The following is a 19,727-nucleotide window of genomic DNA, read 5'->3' as shown; positions in this document are numbered from 1 at the left end:
AACATTTATAATCACGTTTTTGTTTCTTTTTGACAACAAACTCCGTTACCCACTCAAAATGGTCTGGTGACCCACTTTTGGAGATGGAGCGGAATGCAGAAAAATGAAGTACACCCAGGGCATTAGTGTGCCAATAATCCCTTGTGAGAGTCACTGAAAGATCTTGGAATTCATGAACTCTCTGAGCCCACGTGACACCTCAGTTAGACATCATCCCGAGAGCCTGACTCATGAGTTCCTGCAGTGATCAGAACAAGGGTACTGAGCCCTGGTTAACCAGCATGCTTCTTCTCCATTCCGTAGACAGAACACAAAGCACAATGAACCATAATCCAAACCACTGCTTGCTCTTTAGCACAGACAGGGCTGGAGGGAGGAAACATGGGTGGACATGAAGCACAAGTAATGCTGTCAGCTCACATGAGTGATTACCCCAAATCCACTGTGTCTTTAGAAGGGATGCAAACACATCAGGGGTGAAAAAGGTGAGAAAGATGCGAGACATCCCATAACCCCCCCAAACCGCGGAACGTACGGGGGTTGGCTCTAGAGAGGCATACCTAAAGTGGTTTGCGAAAAGCCATGTCTTTAAACTAAGAAAACATTTCAGAATCCTGGATTATAATGCATCATGATTGTCCCAAAGCCTTGTTAATGTGCATAAAGACTTTATCCTAGTCTTTAAGATTGTACATTTTAATATTAGAAACAGTGCTAATAAGATATATGCCAAGTATATTATTTATTCTTTTTAAAATTAATTTATGATTCTGGATAATCTGGAATTTTTTTTTTTTTTAAATACAGATCACGGTTCTCCCACGATTCTGAAAACAAAACAATAGACAACTAACAAAATAACAATTTACTTGTTCCATTTAATGTTATAAATGAGTCTATTTTTAATTACATTAAATGTCTAAAATGTTATAAAAAAAATTTATTATTTCAAATTAATTCACTGTGTAAAAAAATCGTTTGAAATTAATGAATGAAGACTTGTTTTGTCCAGAGTTTTTGAGCGAATCTTTATCAAATACATTTTAAAAGTCGAAGGGCGAAGCCAGGAGGTCAGAGGATTTTTTTTTTTTTTTTTTGAGACTGAGAAGGCGTGATTCCCATAATTTCATTTTCATTTCTGTCCTGTAAGATTGACACTCACAAAAGTCACAACATTATGAAATTTAAAGTGGTTTATACCAGGAGTTTATAAACTTTTTGATACCGAATTAATTTTATTTGGAAAATATTTACTTTTATTAAAATTGCATACATTTTAATAAGTCTATTAATCTGACATGTGTAAGTTCTCTTTTCTACTCACTATTAGTTAGTTGTATAAACCTTTAAAATGAAAAAAGATTTTAAAAATCTTTTTAAAAAGATATTAAAAAGATATTTTTTTAGTTACTGTTAAAAACCAAGGCTGTCAATAAAAAAATAACTGATTAATCGTGATGAATAATGACGAGGAGTAATAATACAGAGTTTTGTTTCAAAAATGTCTACATAAATGTTAACCTGGACAGCCCTAAAAAAAAATATTATTTTTTTTTTGTTTTAAATTTTCCACAGTCAAACAAATATTATAAGTTCCTTGAGTTTATTGACCTAAATAAATAGACAATAAACCAGATAATCGATCTCAACAAGAACTGATAATAAGAACAAATGCTGAAATTCCTCCTATGTTTTTCCAAGGTTTTGTTTAATGGGAAAACAGTTCACCCTCAGAGGAACTCAACTGAGACTTGTGCCGTCTCTCCACTGAACTCTCCAGCTCAGCACTGAACAGACTGAGGGAATTACATGCGTCTCTGTAACTGTGTCAAACCCTTTCAGCTCAAGGGCCTTTTTTCTTGGAAATAATGAGGTCCAGGTAACAAAGAACAGTTAATGAAACCAACAAAGACACACACGCCATATTAAAGAGACCGTTGGAAATAATGTGATCAGATGTTTACAGCATTGTTTTCTTTATTTATTTTTTAGTAGAAACACTAAAGTTATCCTTTTTTACTTTATTGACAATTGTTTATGACTATAAAAAATATTTGCTTCGCCTCAGAAATGGTGCGAAAGGTCACGTCATCCTTCTAAATAAAGTAAAACCATATAAATGTTTATTAATATGTCAGCATGATACTACTGTAAGTCTTAATTTAGTGATGCTAGATTGCAGTATATAAACAAAGCGTGCACATAAGCAGATTTCAATGCGCTGACTTTATTCCATCTGTCCACATTAACCTCACAGTATCTCCAGATGGGACTCGCTTTGACCTCACAACATACTTTCATTTACCCTTAGAGTGAGTTGATAAGTCACGTTAGGTAAAGAGTCCAGTGCACACAGGTCAGTGAGGACTTGTGTCACCAGATGAGCCTGCACAGAAACAAATCTGCACTTAATAAGCGTTTCTGCCTGATAGCGCTCTTGAGGTACTAATGAGATTTGGCATGAAGCCTAGACACTGAGGTACCATGTTTGCTGGGGTGTAACTCAATATCCTGAATGAAACAGATGCCACAGAAAGGCAGCGGTGTGACTTCAGATCTTTTGGGGAGCCTCAGTGTTACTAGTGTGATACTTAGGGTGAAGGATCTGAACTGACCCATAACAACTGACCCATAAGTAAAAAATGTTGGCACATTACTCGCCCCACACCGTTTGTTCCATGAACATGAATGATACCTCAAATCGTGTGGCTTGCTGAGGAAAAACTGCGATCAGATTTACAGTTTTAATGGGCAAAAAAACAAACCATAGATGTGAGCTGTTTTGACACGGTCCAGTAAGCAAACACACCAGTAAGCAACATCCCAGCAAGGCCATGGCAGCATGTACAACCCCTCAGATACTGGAGGTGGGTGGTATGATGTGTTGGTACAAATGCGTTAGTTTTTACTATGCTTTTATACTGATATGGAGATATGTTTGCGTCATTCTTAAAATTAATCCCATAAAAGCTTCCTTCCGCAAAATAATCATTCATAAAGTTCGGAAAGGTTGAAGCGAATTACAAAGGACATTCGCGGGCTTCATTGCACAGGATGGCCTGTGAGAAACGCGCGTTTGATGTTACACATGCAGTGCGCGGTCTCACTCGCTGGTATTTTCCTTACAAATGCTCTACGAAGTCATCACTTATGTAGTTTGGAATGCAGTTGACTTATATATTTAAAACATGAAACTCAGAAGGCTGCTTTCAATTTCAAATGCTGGCGCGCGCTTTTGTGAAGAGTGCTCGCGCATGCGGCTGTGCGCGACTCCGTGCAAGTGGAGTTTAATGCACTTGCGTCTCAAAATGGATTTATGATGCAAAATTAATCTAAACACAGCCAGTTATGTCTTAAGGGATTAAACGAACAGGACTCCCGCCGTTTATGTTGTCATAGTAACAATCAAACAACAGTAAAGATGAGAAAGAAAAATCACTCAGTTCTTGAATGGAAAACGTTCAGACACTCTTAAATACTGAAAGCACTATTTATTTATTGCTTGTAATATGATTCTTTGCTCTCTTTATTATTTGCTACTTGCTTGTATGTTTTGAAGTTATATAAGTTTAAAATTCTTAACAAACAACTGTTTTAATTTAGAAATTTGTAACTATTTTTAATTATTTTAAAAAGTAGGCGACTTATAATTACTTGTGTAAAGATTTTAAGATTTTAAAGTCGGTAATCTAATTAATTAATTAAGAATCGTTTTGGAATCGGATCTGGACTCCCAGAATCGGAATCGGATCGGATCGAATTGGATCGTGAGGTGACTAAAGATTCCCACCCCTAGAGATGGACACTTTTCAGGCACTTTCACAAAACTGTTGACTTAAAACTAAATTCTATTTTCACTGTTTTCACCACCACTACTCCATATGCCATACATGATCTAATCATGATGTCTAACACTACATCCTGTCAGCTCGACCGTGCATCGACTGCTTTACCTTAAAATGTGTGCTTCTGATTATTTCACCCATCATAACCAGATTGGTAAATTATAGCTTAGTATCTTCTTCTATTGTCCCTGCCGAATTAAAAATTGCTGCGGTCACACCCATCCTGGCCTGGATCATTTGAATATGAACCATTAAAGGCCCATCTCTGATTTACTATTTCTAAAAAAAAAAAAATTGAGAAAGTAGTACCCTCTCAAATATGTTCTTACTAAACTGTAAATGCTCTTTTTGAACCTTTTCAGTCTGGATTCTGCCCATCTCACAGCACTGAAATGGCTCTTAATCGTGTGGTTAATAAAATCCTTCTTTCTATGGATTCTGGGTTTACAAACATCCTAATTCTCCTTGATCTAAGTTCAGCGTTTGATACTATCTGCCATGATATTCTCATTTCCCGTCTTTCTGATATCAGAACCAGTGGTTGCTCTTCCCTGGTTCATTTCTTATCTCATTGATTGAAAGTACTATGTCACCATGCAAGGGTATATGTCCACCACAATTCCACCGACACAAGGTGTTCCACAGGGCTCAGTTCCTGGTCCGTTACTTTTTAATCACCTACATGCCGTCACTTCATACGCAAGTGTGGACTTCATTTTTACTGTTATGCAGATGACATCCAAATCTATCTTACCACCACCACTGATATATCATCTCTGCCTGACTCACTCAGTGCATGTATTAGAGAAATCAATCACTGGATATCCCTGAATGTTCTTAAAGGCCCACTGAATTGCCATGAAACGCGCAGCATTATTCAACGTTTTCATGTAGCTTCAACTGAAACAGGAAGACAGGGCGGGACATATCGAACAGCTCCGCCCCTTTCCCTATCCTCTATATAGTGCACTATGTGTCATTCACCAGGTAGAAACTAGTAAATGTGTGAACAAATGACCGATTTCAGCCGCAGCTTCAGCATCTGTTTATAGTGTAGGAGAGGGTGGGACTTCAGATTGTAGAGAGCATTTGATTGGACAGAAGATCTGACGAGAAGCTGAAGTGCGCGGTGATGTCATGAAAATCCGTGATCCACTTTAGCGGAAGTGAGAGACTGTAAGTTTTGAATGCTTATATCTCCTAAATGTGAATTGTGTCATTGTTTTGGAACGCACCAGCTTATTCATAACCTTGAAGGCTAACATAATTCATACTAAAAGCTTAAAAAAAATGAAATTTTTATTTCAGGGGGACTTTAAACTAAATGACAGCAAAACCGAAATAATGCTGATCGGCTCCACCATGCCTGGAAATAGAATGGACCTGTTCTTTGACACAGATGGGGTTCTTGTTAAACCCTCCTCCCCTGTATATAATCTTGGTGTTTTATTTGATTACTCTCTTTCCTTTGCTTTACATATTGCTTAAGTTGTTAAAAAGTATTTCTTAATCACCTATATAATATTGCACATCTTGGCTCCTTCCCTCAATTTGGCTGATACAGAAACCCTTGTTCATGCACTAATAACTTGTTAATTAGCTTACCAAAAACACATAAAAGGCTACAGTATGTATAAAACATAGCTGCGAGAGTGCTCACCTCAACTAGACGCAATGCTCACATAACTCCCTTTCTCCATGATCTTCACTGGTTACCTGTTGCATCACGTATTCATTTTAAGGTACTCCTGTTAACCTTTAAGGCTCTAAATCATAGGTCACTAACAGGCGGACCGCGGTCCGGACCCAGAAGCCGTCCCATACGGACCCGGACCTACAGCCAAAACAGAAGATTATGATTTAAAACAAGACGGAACACTTCTATTTTACCGGCGCAGCTTTTGAAGTCTTTACGGTAGTGGTTTAGTAGATGATGAAAAGCAGACCAATTGCATGCGAGTTAAGCCATCCCACGTGATACCACTCAGCCAATCAAGTCCGTGCATTCCAGGCGGTAAACTTTGACTCTACAGTGCAGACAGATGCGAGTTAGAGGCAAGTTACAGATGAAAAGAAGGTAGTAAGAAAGAGAAAGATAGCAATACATGTAAAAAACAAAGGGAGAGAAACAGACGACTGAGTCGGAGAAAGTTGAGAAAAAGACGAGTGAGACGGAGAAAGGGAGTGAAACAGGCGAGTGAGAGTGAGACGGAGAAAGGGAGAGAAACAGGTGAGAGACAGAGAAAGTTGAGAAAAAGACGAGGGAAACGGAGAAAGGGAGGGAGAAACAGACGACTGAGACGGATAATGTTGAGAAAAAATACGAGTGAGACGAAGAAAGGGAGAGAAACAGACTTAAGTTGGCCGCATATTAACAGATTCGAATTTCCCGGATCAGTAACTCGTGAGCTAAACGCGGTTGCTACACAACCTAATATTCCTCAAAACGAGCTTTCCTTCGCAGTGGACAAAATACATTGATCTCTATGCGAAGACGGCTGAGAGACGTTTTGCATTATTTTTATGATTTTTTTTTTTTTTTTTTTTTTATGAAAATATATAATGACTATTATGAAAAAGATTTAATAACTTCAATGTAATACACTGCATTGTTTCCAAATCAAACACTACTGCTGTCCTGATAGTTATACTAATATTTTTGCATAATACTATTATGAAAAATATATTTAATAACTTCACTGTAATAGGCCTACACATATTTTTCATTATATAAAAAAAAAAAAAAAACATTTTTCCAAAATAAGTGTAGTATAAGCAGCAGGACAGCAGTGATGTGTGAACTGAATTTAGTGACAGTAGTGTGTAACATTGAAGTTATGACTGTTTTTGTAGTAACGCTTTTCAGGTTTTGCACTTTGCAGACGGTCCCTTCGATCTGTCTCTCAGCCGTCTTCGCATAGAGATCAATAGCTGCGTCTCATTTCGAAGGCTAGTTTTGAGGAAAATTAGGTTGTAGCTGCTTGTTGTCTACGTTACTACGATTGAAAAGAGGTGTTATTTGTGTAGTAACAGCGTTTAGCTCACGAGTGATCTGGGAAATTCGAATCTGTGAATATTCGGCCAACTTTACTTAAGTGAGAAACTGACGAGTGACACGGAGAAAGTTGAGAAAAACTTTATATCTACAGTTATACATACATGTTCAGTTCTATGTTACGTGACAATAAATATTGTCAAAAAGTTTTTGAATTGTACTAAATTCATCTGATTTGACAGTCAGGTATTGATTACATGCAGATGTTGATACAACTACTAGACTACTTAAATATATATCACACTAAATAGTTAGACATTATGATCTTCCGGACCTTTGCTTCAAGAAATTTTCTCTAACTGGACCTCTTCAAAATTTTAGTTGAATACCCCTGCTCTAAACGGTCTTGCACCTCTATATTTATCAGACCTACTCCACCAGGTCTCTTACAACATCTAAACTTAGCCTATTGTCAGTTCCTATATTCCAGTTGTCTACTATAGGTAGATGATCTTTTTGTGTCAGCGCTCCCAACCTCTGGAATACATTACCTCATTCTCTTAATAATATCTCTTCTCTATCTGCTTTTAAGTCTCAACTGAAATGTATTTGTTTGAAATGTGTTTTCAGTTAATTGTATCTGATGTTTTGTTTATTTTTGTGTTGTTTATAAAGTTTAAATGTTCCTCAACTACCTTTGTTAAGCGACCTTGGGCTTGTGGAAAGGCGCTATAGAAATAAAACTCCTTCTGTTAGTATATACAGTATATAGTATATTGTCAGTATATTACAGTATATTCATCTTTTTTCTATATTGTAATATTCTATATTATGATAAAATTACTCAAACCACGCTACAGATAATATAAAAATCTTGACAATGTGATCTTTCCATTGTCCTCACCACATTCACAAACAAAAGTGCAGTCATTCCTTGACATTCACCCAGTATAATAAATCCATCTGCACTTGAAAACTTGTAGAGGCCATGTTACAAAACTCTACAACTTTATAGTACTCTGAGCAGCCAACAGGCCAAACATTCAGCACAAATATGGGAGCGATTAGGAGTTCTTTTGAAACCGACAAGGTAATTAAAACAAGATAGACCCTGGTTCATCGTAAATCTTGCATTTCACCACACACCTTTGCAAGCTCCCCCCTTGCTTCTTTTCTTGTGCTGTTCTACAACGAGCGCTCAAGACAGAGGTAAAAGCGTTGAAGTGTAACCAAACTGTCAACATTTAGACTGTGCGGCAGCTAGAAAAATGAAGAAATAAGACATCAACAGTCAAACAGCCGAGGTCAACTGGTAGAATGATAGCTGGAGGGTGAATGTTTCAGGTCCATGTGGCAGGCCAATAGTGCTTAAGGACTTTCTGAGAAAAGACTTCTGTTCTTAGTGTCCTGCTGCGGACGAAACTACACCCTAGCCATTCAAGACGTTCCACTGGTCGCCCCTCGTCAATAAAAGTGAGAAAAATCAAACGGAGGACATTGTACGTCACACTGTGAACATCTGCCGACCAGAGCCGCTAACTAATTCAGAAGCTGTCTTCAGTCTTCCTGTTTCATACGTGCTATATGATGCGATATGAACGTCTGCTGGGTGCGAGTGGCGTGGAAACGGGGTCCGATGTTTATCCCGGGAAAGCTGTCAGAACATGAAAGGCTGTAGCTCATTAAACTTAAGTGAAATTAAATGAATTGTTGTGAGTGACAACAGAAGAATCATTTAAGGATCGTCTTTGGTCTTAACCAACAAGTAAACTGTTGTGACCAACTGATTTTTGTTCTTTAATATTATGACCACAAGACTTGTGATGTTACGTTTATTCCACGTTTGATTTGGTAATGTTGTGGTAGTTTTATTGCCGTGACTGTGCTGTATAGATGCCACATGTCAGTTTGATTAAAAAAGAAAAGAAAATAGCCAAACTCCCTTTGAAGAACTACACTACCCATAATCTTGACAAGAGAATCCACCAATCAGAGCAATGGAAATGAACACCAATGCCAGCAAGCAAACAAATGAACCGCAAATGATGCAAGTCACTTCCCTACATTTTTAAACTACTTCAAAACTACTATTCAAAGGTTTGAGTTGGTAAGATTTTTTTGAGAAGTCTCTTCTGATCACTAAGGCTGCATTTATTTGATAAAAAAAAATACAGGTGGAAACCTTATATCTCTATATTTCCTCATTTTTGTTTTATTTAAAAAAAAAAATCAATGCTATTGGTCACCCTTTACGCCTGTATGTGGGTTTTACAAATATTTAACGAATCAAAAGGATTTTAAAGAGCTTGTGACAGAACCTCGTAACTCCACTGGATCCTCAAACTGTCAGTCAAACCTCATAAATCCGCCCCACCTCTATAGTGAATGAAGTGCCGCACGCAGTTGCTTGTTTAAAATGCAAAGGTAAATAAAGATCGGATGTTTGAAAAAAAAAAAGTACAGCGTTTTCTTTGCTCAAGAAACACTATGTCTATAAAGGCTAATGTTTTATGTATTTGAAGAGCGGAGAAGAGTCTTCGTCTGATATTTCCCATCTAATTGTAGCCAATATGCTATGCTATGCTATAGAGGATGTAAGTTAAATATAGCCTTAATATTAAATTATCAAATTTAACATAGCACAATTCGATTTGCTCAGGAACAAGTAAATTCGGCAAATCACCGAAGCACTGGCCAAGATGATGCTGTTCTCGGCGGGTACACGAGCACTGAACGGCCACTGACAGCCTGGAGCTCGCATCTCCGAAAACGTCTAAGCAAATTGTAAAACAGGCACTATGATTAAATATGAGTCACATATTTCAGGTCTAAACAACTACATTTTCACCTAAAAAAACTCTTAAAACTACAGTTTTGTAGTATTCGCAAAAATTACGGTGGATTTGCATGGCCGCCATGACAGTCTGTGATATATATATATATATATATATATAAAATATCACACACATTTTGTGTATATATATATATATATATATATATATATATATATATATATATATATATATATATATATATGTGTGTGAGATTAAAGTGTGAACACTCAGCATAATCACATATTTAATATGTGATCTTAATCATATTTCTGAGATCATGTTTTTATTCATCTAAAAATAGAAGGGGAAAAAAAGATGAATTGAGTTACTTGTTCGTCCTCATGTACCAGCAGCAATATTTTAAAATAATCCACTTTACTGACACTGAGAACATGAACATAATATTTTCTTTGCTTACACAGATTGCTGGCCTACTACGAAACATGGGAGATGCCTGACTTGACAGCTCTTTTTTTCACTCCTCTCCTGACTGTAGTTACCTACTCTCATATGCATTAAAGCTAAGCCGCTTGGCATCTCAAATGAGCCTAATACTAACAACAAAAATCACCACATGCAAGTACAAGCAGCTCCATAAAATAACTGCACATTAAGTAAATGTAGCTAATTTGTATTAAGCAACAATCACTTGGGCAAACAAACAGTAAAATGAACACTGTAAAATAAAGTGAGTCTGTTTTCCTCTAAGAGCAGATAAAGAGGTGGTGTCTGGCAGAACGGACACAATCAATTCCAGAGATGCAGTCATCCGACAAAAATTCATGTAAATTATCTTTAAAAAAATCCTCCTCATGAATAATTGTCAAAAACAAACAAAGGTTTGTATGTTTGTATGCACTGGTCAAATGTATGAACCAGTCAAACAAATGTTTGTATGCACTGGTCAGTCCTTTCTAAAACATCATTACTCACAGCAGAGGAGTGGTAACAAATATAACTGGACAGCCACACAGGCATAACAAACAGGCAATTTAGCAGAAATTGCGGCTTCATTACCATTATTGACTCATCAGGGCAAACAAATGATGATGATAAATAAGTAGTAAGGGTCTGAGAATAAGTGATCAAGAGAGAATAAGAAAACTTTTCACGCATAAGAAAGGGTTTTAATGGCATAGTTGCCGTTGTATGTTGATTTTTTTTTCCTCCAAACCAAGATGGCCGACAGCCAGTCAAAAATGCCAAGTTGCACTGGAATATCTATCCATTCCTTCTATCCTAGGAGACTCTTGCAGGTAAAAAAAAAAAAAAAAGTTGTAGCATCAAGCAATATCTAATGAGTCATATCACAGTTAAATTTTCCAAGTATTGTTTGTAGATTGGGTAGTAATTCTGATTAATCATCTGTCCACTAAATTGGACATCATCCATCACTAGTTATATTTCAGCTACAATTCAAACTATTACTGACTGTTTTTTTTTTAAATAGTTCATCTGCAGTAACTTTTTTGACTGTAAATAAATGTATTTGTTATTAGAATGTAATGTGCATTAACATAAAAAAAGTAATGTGATTACATACGAAATGTATGTTACAAGTAATTACAAGTAATGTATGTGACTTGTAATGCATTATTTGTTACATCAAAAAAGTAATCTGATTACTTAATGCATGTTACTTGTAATGCATTACATGTAACATCGAAAAAGTAATCTGATTACATAATGCATGTTACTTGTAATGCATTACTTTACTCCTTACATCAAAAAAGTAATCTGATTACATAATGCATGTTACTTGTAATGCATTACTTTACTCCTTACATCAAAAAGTAATCTGATTACGCAATGCATGTTACTTGTAATGCATTACTTTACTTGTAACATCAAAAGTAATCTGATAAAATAACGCACATTATCTGTAATGTGTTACTTTACTCCTTACATCAAAAAAGTAATCTGATAACATAATGCACGTTATTTGTAATGCATTACTTTACTCCTTACATCAAAAAGTAATCTCATTACGCAATGCATGTTACTTGTAATGCATTACTTTACTCGTAACATCAAAAAAGTAATCTGATAAAATAACGCACATTACCTGTAATGTGTTACTTTACTCCTTACATCAAAAAAGTAATCTGATAACATAACGCACGTTACCTGTAATGTTACTTTACTCTTTACATCAAAAAAGTAATCTGATAACATAATGCACGTTATTTGTAATGCATTACTTTACTCCTTACATCAAAAAAGTAATCTGATAACATAATGCACGTTATTTGTAATGCATTACTTTACTCCTTACATCAAAAAGTAATCTCATTACGCAATGCATGTTACTTGTAATGCATTACTTTACTCGTAACATCAAAAAAGTAATCTGATAAAATAACGCACATTACCTGTAATGTGTTACTTTACTCCTTACATCAAAAAAGTAATCTGATAACATAACGCACGTTACCTGTAATGTTACTTTACTCTTTACATCAAAAAAGTAATCTGATAACATAATGCACGTTATTTGTAATGCGTTACTTTTCTCCTTACATCAAAAAGTAATCTGATTATGTTATGCATGTTATTTGTATAGAACGTCATTTGTAAATATTTTATAGTTTTCACATGATTTTATATAATTTTATTCATTAATTTGTTAAATACACACAATATTGCTGTTATTACTGTAATGTTTAATACAGTATCTCTTCAGTTAAAACCATAAACGCATACTGTCCACTCACATCTGAAAATCTCTTTGTTAAAAAAATAATTTCAAATCTTGTTTTTCATGCCCTAAGAGCAATAAAAACACAGGAAAACAATCCTGACTGATCATAATTCATGCATGAAAGGGTTAAAGAGGCCATATTATGCCCTTTTACAAAGTCTTGATTTTGTTTTTTGGGCTCCTCTAAAATAGGTTTTTATGTTCAAAAAACACAAAGAGTTGCAGCACTCTGTAATGCTCGGTTTACTTCCTGTCTCTATGAAGCCCCACCTTCCAAAAAGCACAATGTGCTCTGATTGTTCGGCTGGATCAGTGATTGCTCAACAGCCCTTGCCATAACTGCGAGTATCAACACACTACTAACTCAATCAGGCCCCGCCCCTTTATTTTGGATATGCCTTTGGATGGAATTATTTAAATTAGGAATCTTGTGACGTGTTCGTTCTCAGAAGAAAACTCAAGACTACAATGGAGACATAATAACAACTCCCTTTAGAGTGACTTTGCAGACCTTTTTCATGCTCGAACAGCAACATTACACACTAAAGAAAGTTTATTTAAAAAGCATAATAGGTGCTCTTTAAATTAAATTACATTTTTAATCTTTCAACATTGCCATTGAGATAACATAAGCAGCAAAGAATGAGGACACTCAAAAGCATTAAAACTTTAAGCTTATGATGTAAATGGTAGTGTTTGGAAATAGTACAGGTACCTGATAAGGGACAATGCTTCCATGGGCAGTTCCCCATCGCCTGGCTTCTATACCAGCGTTGAGGTAGTTGGCAGCGATGTGAGTTAGACAAGCAACCTGCAGACATATTGAAGGAGAAAAAAGAAAAAGTTTTAAATCTTGAGAACTGTCAGTAAGCTCATTACACCCCGCTGTTTAGTGAGTTCAGCGAACTCTTACGCGGCTGACACAGCAGTTCATGTGGCCGTGCTGTAAAACATTCCTCCAACTGGAATCCACTGTTTGTTATTCTGGAAAAGGAACCAACAAAAACTTCAAGAGTTGGTCCAAAACCAAACAAAAAAAAAAAAAAAAAAAAAAAAAAAAAAAATCATTTAACATTTCATATTCAAAAACCATCTTAGTTGCAACGTTTGAATAAAGCTGTTAAAAAAAAAAAAAAAAAAGGTTTTTTTTTATGATACCCAAGTGACATCAAATCAGAAGCAACGCAGCTGAGACAATATTTTGCGGTGTATAACGATGTACTGAGAGGACGCTGAGAATGTTAAGGGAGGTGAAATATTTTGTCAGATCAAAGCATTTCGGGGAAGATTTAACAGTCTGGACACAATTGTTGTGCCGCTCCAGACCAGCCCGGCCTCCTTCCGCAGCCTGTCCTGCTGTACACCTTGAGCTCAACCCATTCATCACTTTCCAGCTAGTTTATTTCCATGACGTCTTACACTGAGGCTTTTGTTTACCAAAACGTTGCTGTCTGTGTTTAAACTGCTGGAAGCACTCTCATTTTTGTCCATACGCAAGCATATAAAAATCATTTATTAGGTCAACACTAAATCATATCGTTGCCGTTTCTTAAATCGGGTAATACAATGCTGTGAATGTTTAGCTTAGACAGTTTTGATATGTTAATAAAACAGATATACTGTATAGCTCAGGCAGTAAGCTCATTAAAATGATTACGTCCTGAACCAGAGACAGTATAAACAGAAAAATGTGTAATGCATACAGTCCACTTGGATCATGTGTTTTTTTAAACAGGGTCAAATGTTTTCTTGAGAAATCAATGTCATTATCAAGAATATATCATTATATATTTTGCACACAGAAAATTCATTAATGCCATAGCCATGTCACCCTGCAGCCCAAGACTGATAGCCCACTGAAGCTAAGCAGGGTTGAGCCTGGTCAGTAACTGAATGGGAGACATCCTGGGAAAACCAGGTTGCTGCTGGAAGAGGAGTTAGTGAGGCCAGCAGGGTGTCTGTGTGGGTCCTAATGCCCCAGTGTAGGGATGGGAGCATTATACTGTAACAAGCACCGTCCTTCAGTTGAGAAGATAACCGAGGTCCTGACTCTCTGTGGTCATTAAAAAAATTCAATGGCACTTCTTGTAAGCCCGATGTCCTGTCCAAATTCCCTCCATTGGCCCTTATCAATTATGGCCTCCATATAATCCCCTATCACTCTCTCCTCTCCACCTACAGCAGGTGTGTGTTGAGTGCACTGGCGCTGTTCAGTGGCTGCCATCCCATCATCAGGCTCATTATTGGCCGGATCCTGTGTCAGCATCACATGTATGTGTCGTGCTGCTCACATGATCAGCTTCGGCCAATACTGAGTTGGCGTTCAGATGAAAACAAGGAAAAATGCACTGAGTTCACTACATATGACAACGGTTCAAATTGTTGAATAAAGTCGTTATTTTTGTTTTGTTTTTGTGCACAAAAAGTATTATCAACGCTTCATAACATTAAGGTTGAACCACTATAGTAACACTGACTATTTTAACTATGTTTTCAACTACCCTTCTGGACATCAACTATGTATGGGTCAGATACCCTCGGATTTCATCAAAAATATCTTAATTTGTGTTCTGAAGATGAACGAAGGTCTTACATGTGTGGAACGACATAAGGGTGAGTAATTAATGACAGAAATTTCATTTTTGGGTGAACTAACCCTTTAACGGTAAAAGACTGTAAAAATGCTACGGTGAAAAACAGTTAATTGGTTTACAGAAAGTTTCCGTACTATATACGGTGAATAACTGTAATAGATCTAACAGTACATTTAATGTAATTTTACAGTAAAATACCATTAAATTTACAGTTTTTGGAAGTGAAAAATAACAAGTCATTGTATAATTTACAGTGAAAAACCATAAATTGACATTCCCACAATTACCATTGTCTTACCATGATGGTGTTTAGTGTTTGTGTGAATGACACTGTGCACCTTCTATATATTAGTATTGTCCTTCTAAGCTTTTGTAAAAGCTGCTTGTGATGAGCTTTGATTCATCATGTGACTCTCATCACCACTGTGTTTGGTGGTTGTCAGTGTATTACAAAGGTACAAAACAGATATTAGTACTTCAGCAGGTTGGTAAATTAACATTATATCAGTTAATGAAATACATTTTTACCATAAATTTAACAGAATTTTTTTTTTTTACAGTGTGTAAAATAAACAGTTATGAACCATAATTATTACAATATAAACCTTTAAATTATATGGTTTTGAACTGTAAACTAAGCGCTGTCCCAATAAACCTAAAACGTTGCTACCGTATTTTTTTTAACGGTAAAGTTCTGGTAACCACAGCTGCCGGCTTTTTACCGTAAATTTTACAGGGTTTTTTTTTACAGTGTATTTTGTTGTGGCTTCCAAAATTAGTAAAAAAAGACAAAAGATTTTTCAACATAACCAAACAAAGCTGGCATTACATTATGTCAAGTAACTACTAGATAAGTAAGAAATAAGGTACGAGAGGCTGTGCTGTATCAATCTCTTTCTCACAATACTCTACATAATACAGTAAGCTTCAATGAACAATATAAATTGATAACAGTTTATGTTGCTAAGAGTGGTTGCTAAGGGTGTTGTGTAGTGATACACTGAACCGTTGGGTGAAGCGGTCATAGCCGTGTTTTATCGTGAATAAAACACAGCTATTGACCAATCAGAATCAAGGAAAGGAACTAACCGTTTTATAAATGAAAACTATAATACACAGTACACAGTGTTATTTTACTATTATATATACACTAGTGTAGTATTTATTAATATATTAGCATTCATTTATTTATTAATATTTATTCATGTTTTAATAATTAGCTTTTATTTTTTGTTTTCAGTTTTCGTTTTTTTAAGTTTTAGTAATCTATGTGATGTCACTTTTATTAGGTTTTTTTTTTTTTTTTTTTTTTTAATACTTCCATTTAACTATTTTTATTTACATTTTAAGTTTCCTAATTTTAGCACTCCAGCCTAAACTTTTCACTTTTTTACTTAAGCCCGGTTTCACAGACAGGGCTTAGATTAAGCCAGGATTAGGCCTTAGTTCAATTAGGACATTTAAGTAGCTTTTATAAATGTACCCTAGAAAAAACATTACTGGTGTGCATCTTGAGACAAAACAACATGGCAGTGACATATTTTAAGATGTCAGTACAAGTTGCTTTCAGTTAAAACAGCTCAAACACAGCACTTTATTCTAGGACTAGCTTAAGTCTTGTCTGTGAAACCAGCGGTTAAAGTTTTAAGTTATTTTTTAGTTTTGATCTAACATGTATATTTTATTTCAGCTTTATTTCAGTGTTAATTTTAGTTAATAATAACTGCACTGGGGCTACAGGTTCTGCAGCACTGATCCAGTCCCAATATCTTTATTGATAAATGTGTCCCCTTTTATGCATGTGCATAAATGCCTTTTATGTTTAGCATAATTTGAGCTAAAGAAGCTAAATTTATGAATCCATTTGTTGTCAATGTATTGGTGCTCTCCATTTTTATTTTTTGACATAGATTTTTTTCCCTTCTCATTCAAGCAAAGGGGAGCTATACTTGTATTCCTTAGAAACAGCTGCCCGGAGGCATTGGAAATAAGGCCACTGAGTGAACTGACTTGCCTTACAGGGACTGAACTCAAGTTATTTCCCAGCAGACTGCTGCTGCCCGACAAACTCAAGAGGAGTCAACACTCTATCCAACACTTCAACGCAACAGAAAGCTACAGCCAAGAACATGAATGAGTTCAAAGACAAAAAAACAAGTAGCATCTTGTTATACTCATAGCACCTCATGTGTAGTATTCACCACAGATCTTTAATTTAACATGTGATAAACGTTTACAGGGTAGCAAGAGGTCACTGAATATCACTGTTCTCCCAATCTGCTGCACACATGTTCTTCTAGCCAGATATTTTCCAATTAAAACACAATAGAATGAACTAAAGCACATCTCAGTCTTCTCTCCTGAGCTCAGAACTTGTTCTTGGCACAACATCTAAGAAAATGTAAAAACTTTTCAAGCTGTTTCACTCAAAACAAAAACCAAAGACATACCCAGCATAATTGTCGATACTTTTGTTACCTTACTCTACCCAGGCACTGTCTCATAAGATGAAAAGTATGTAGTAATTTAAAAAAAAAAAAAAAAAAAAAAAAAAAAAAACAGTATATAAAGCATTTTCAAATAAAACATTTTCTCATATGTAATTTATTGGTAATAAAAATAATTCTATGAGTTCTAAAGTCTCTGTTTTACATTTCTGTCTTTATGTTGCCAATTTGATTTTTCAACAGACAGCTGTTTATTTTACCACTGACAGTTATAGAATCAATCTTATTTAGGGCGGCAAAAACAAAAGCATTATTGATTTTTTTTTAATCAGTTGCAAACGCAAAGTAGAAAAATGCATTCCAGAAGGCAAAGTCTGAATATGCACACTTCCCTGCTACAGATTAGGTGAAAAATATGACGTACAGCATCTGCTGAGATTCTGAAGTGTGCAATCAGTGAAGACTTAGCTATCGCATAAGGCCAAAGGAGATGATGAGCGAACAGATTCAAAAAACTAAAAAAACAAAACAAAACAAAAAAAAAGAATAAAGGGAACCACAAGTTGGGCAGCTCCTTCCAAGTCTAAGTGCTACAAGCAAATTGTTCCTCATAGTTATTTATGGAACATAGGGTTCAAAGATTCCAACATGGCAGATGTACTGTAGTATTGGGATGGTACTGACAAATTTCACAATTTGGATTCACAAGCTTGCAATTCAATTCATTTGTTTACAAACTGTTTTACTGACATCTTTCCGCAGTTGAGACACTATTAGAGCGATTATGTGACATAAAACATTTCATTGAGTTGTACTGTTTCTGTCAAAAAAACTTCTTATGTTCATTCATGTTTATTTTGTGCTATAAATAGTAGTAAAGGAAGGATGATCGGTTAAAGGATTAGTCCACTTTCAAATTAAAATTTCCTGATAATTTACTCACCCCCATGTCATCCAAGATGGCCATGTCCTTCTTTCTTCAGTCGAAAAGAAATTGAGGTTTTTGATGAAAACATTCCAGGATTATTCTCCTTATAGTGGACTTCAATTGGTCCCAAACGGTTGAAGGTCAAAATTGCAGTTTCAGTGCAGCTTCAAAGGGCTTTAAACTAGGGCTGGACGATTATGGCCTAAAATCAAAACCTCGATTAATTTTACTTCGATTATGATTAAAGAACGATTATTTTGTTTCTGTTTTTTTTTGTTGTTGTTGTTTTTTGCCCTCATAGTTCACTTAAAATGTTTGTACTGTAAATATGCTTGACTATTAAAGGTGGGATATTTTTTCCTATTGAAAAAGTGATCTGACATAACAGCTCACTTTCAGTAGTTATTTTATCTATGGTTCGTAACATTCCTTACAGATTTCTGCTCGTTGTAAATCATAGATAAATTAGCACAGTACCAGTACGTAATGAGAGCGATTTTGTGTGTGAATTAGTCATACCGTCTCTCTATTAAATGTGAAGCTGTGGGTTGTAAATAGTTACTTTAAAAGTAGAAAAATATATGCTATAATAACTTTTGAGTTTCTAAGCGACTTTAGTGATAAATCACAGGACAGCGCTGACAATTAGGTTCTGCGTTCCTCTCTGTACGCGCGATCTTCACGTTTTGTGCAACTACTGTTTGTATGAGTGTTCGTGCCACAATGCAGCTGTGCAAGCACAGTAGCTCGATATAATACACATCTGATCGTCTAATTGCTTGAATGTCCAAACTGGCAAACCGTAAAACACATACAACTGACAAAGTTTAGTGAAGGAGCAAGGCTCACCGCTTGCGCACCGTCTCTGTGTTGACTCGGCGTTCACTTGCATGTTGACTGGACGGGCGGAGTCACGTGGCTATACATGCGGTAGAATGTTTTTTAAGGGGGAAGTATTAACAGGATTAAAAACCCGAAATAACCAACATGGGAAAATGGGTTTTGATTACTTTGATTAATCGTCCAGCCCTACTTTAAACGATACCAGATGAGAAGTGTAGGCAGTGTAGACGCTGCTAAGTGTATTACTGCCCTCCACAGGTCAAAGTTTGAACTGTTATTGCACATGACAATTTAGTTCAAACTTTGACCTGTGGAGGGCAGTAATACACTTAGCAGCGTCTACACTGCCGGAATTCTAATAGAGAAGAAGAGAGCTAGTTCAAGACGAGCATCTATGGTTAAAACATATATACAGGTGCTGGTCATATAATTAGAATATCATCAAAAAGTTGATTTATTTAAGTTTATATTTAAGTTTATTTCTTTTAATTTTGATGATTATAACTGATAACTAGGGAAAATCCCAAATTCAGTATCTCA

The 19,727-nt window shown here is 35.9% G+C and overlaps 1 protein-coding gene across 2 annotated transcripts in view; it reads right to left on the bottom strand.

Moving 5' to 3' along the window:
- Positions 1-19,727, bottom strand: part of sugct (succinyl-CoA:glutarate-CoA transferase) — a 164,632-nt gene that overhangs the window by 113,769 nt on the left and 31,136 nt on the right. For both annotated transcript variants that reach the window (XM_051882700.1, XM_051882699.1), the window contains exon 9: positions 13,091-13,186. In XM_051882700.1, coding sequence (XP_051738660.1) covers positions 13,091-13,186 — 96 coding nt within the window. The remainder of the gene's footprint in view (positions 1-13,090; positions 13,187-19,727) is intronic.

Source organism: Ctenopharyngodon idella, chromosome 23, assembly GCF_019924925.1.
Source record: "Ctenopharyngodon idella isolate HZGC_01 chromosome 23, HZGC01, whole genome shotgun sequence".
Lineage (NCBI taxonomy): Eukaryota > Metazoa > Chordata > Actinopteri > Cypriniformes > Xenocyprididae > Ctenopharyngodon > Ctenopharyngodon idella.
The sequence above is the reverse complement of the archived record's forward strand: the minus strand, read 5'-3'. Positions and strand labels throughout refer to the sequence as shown.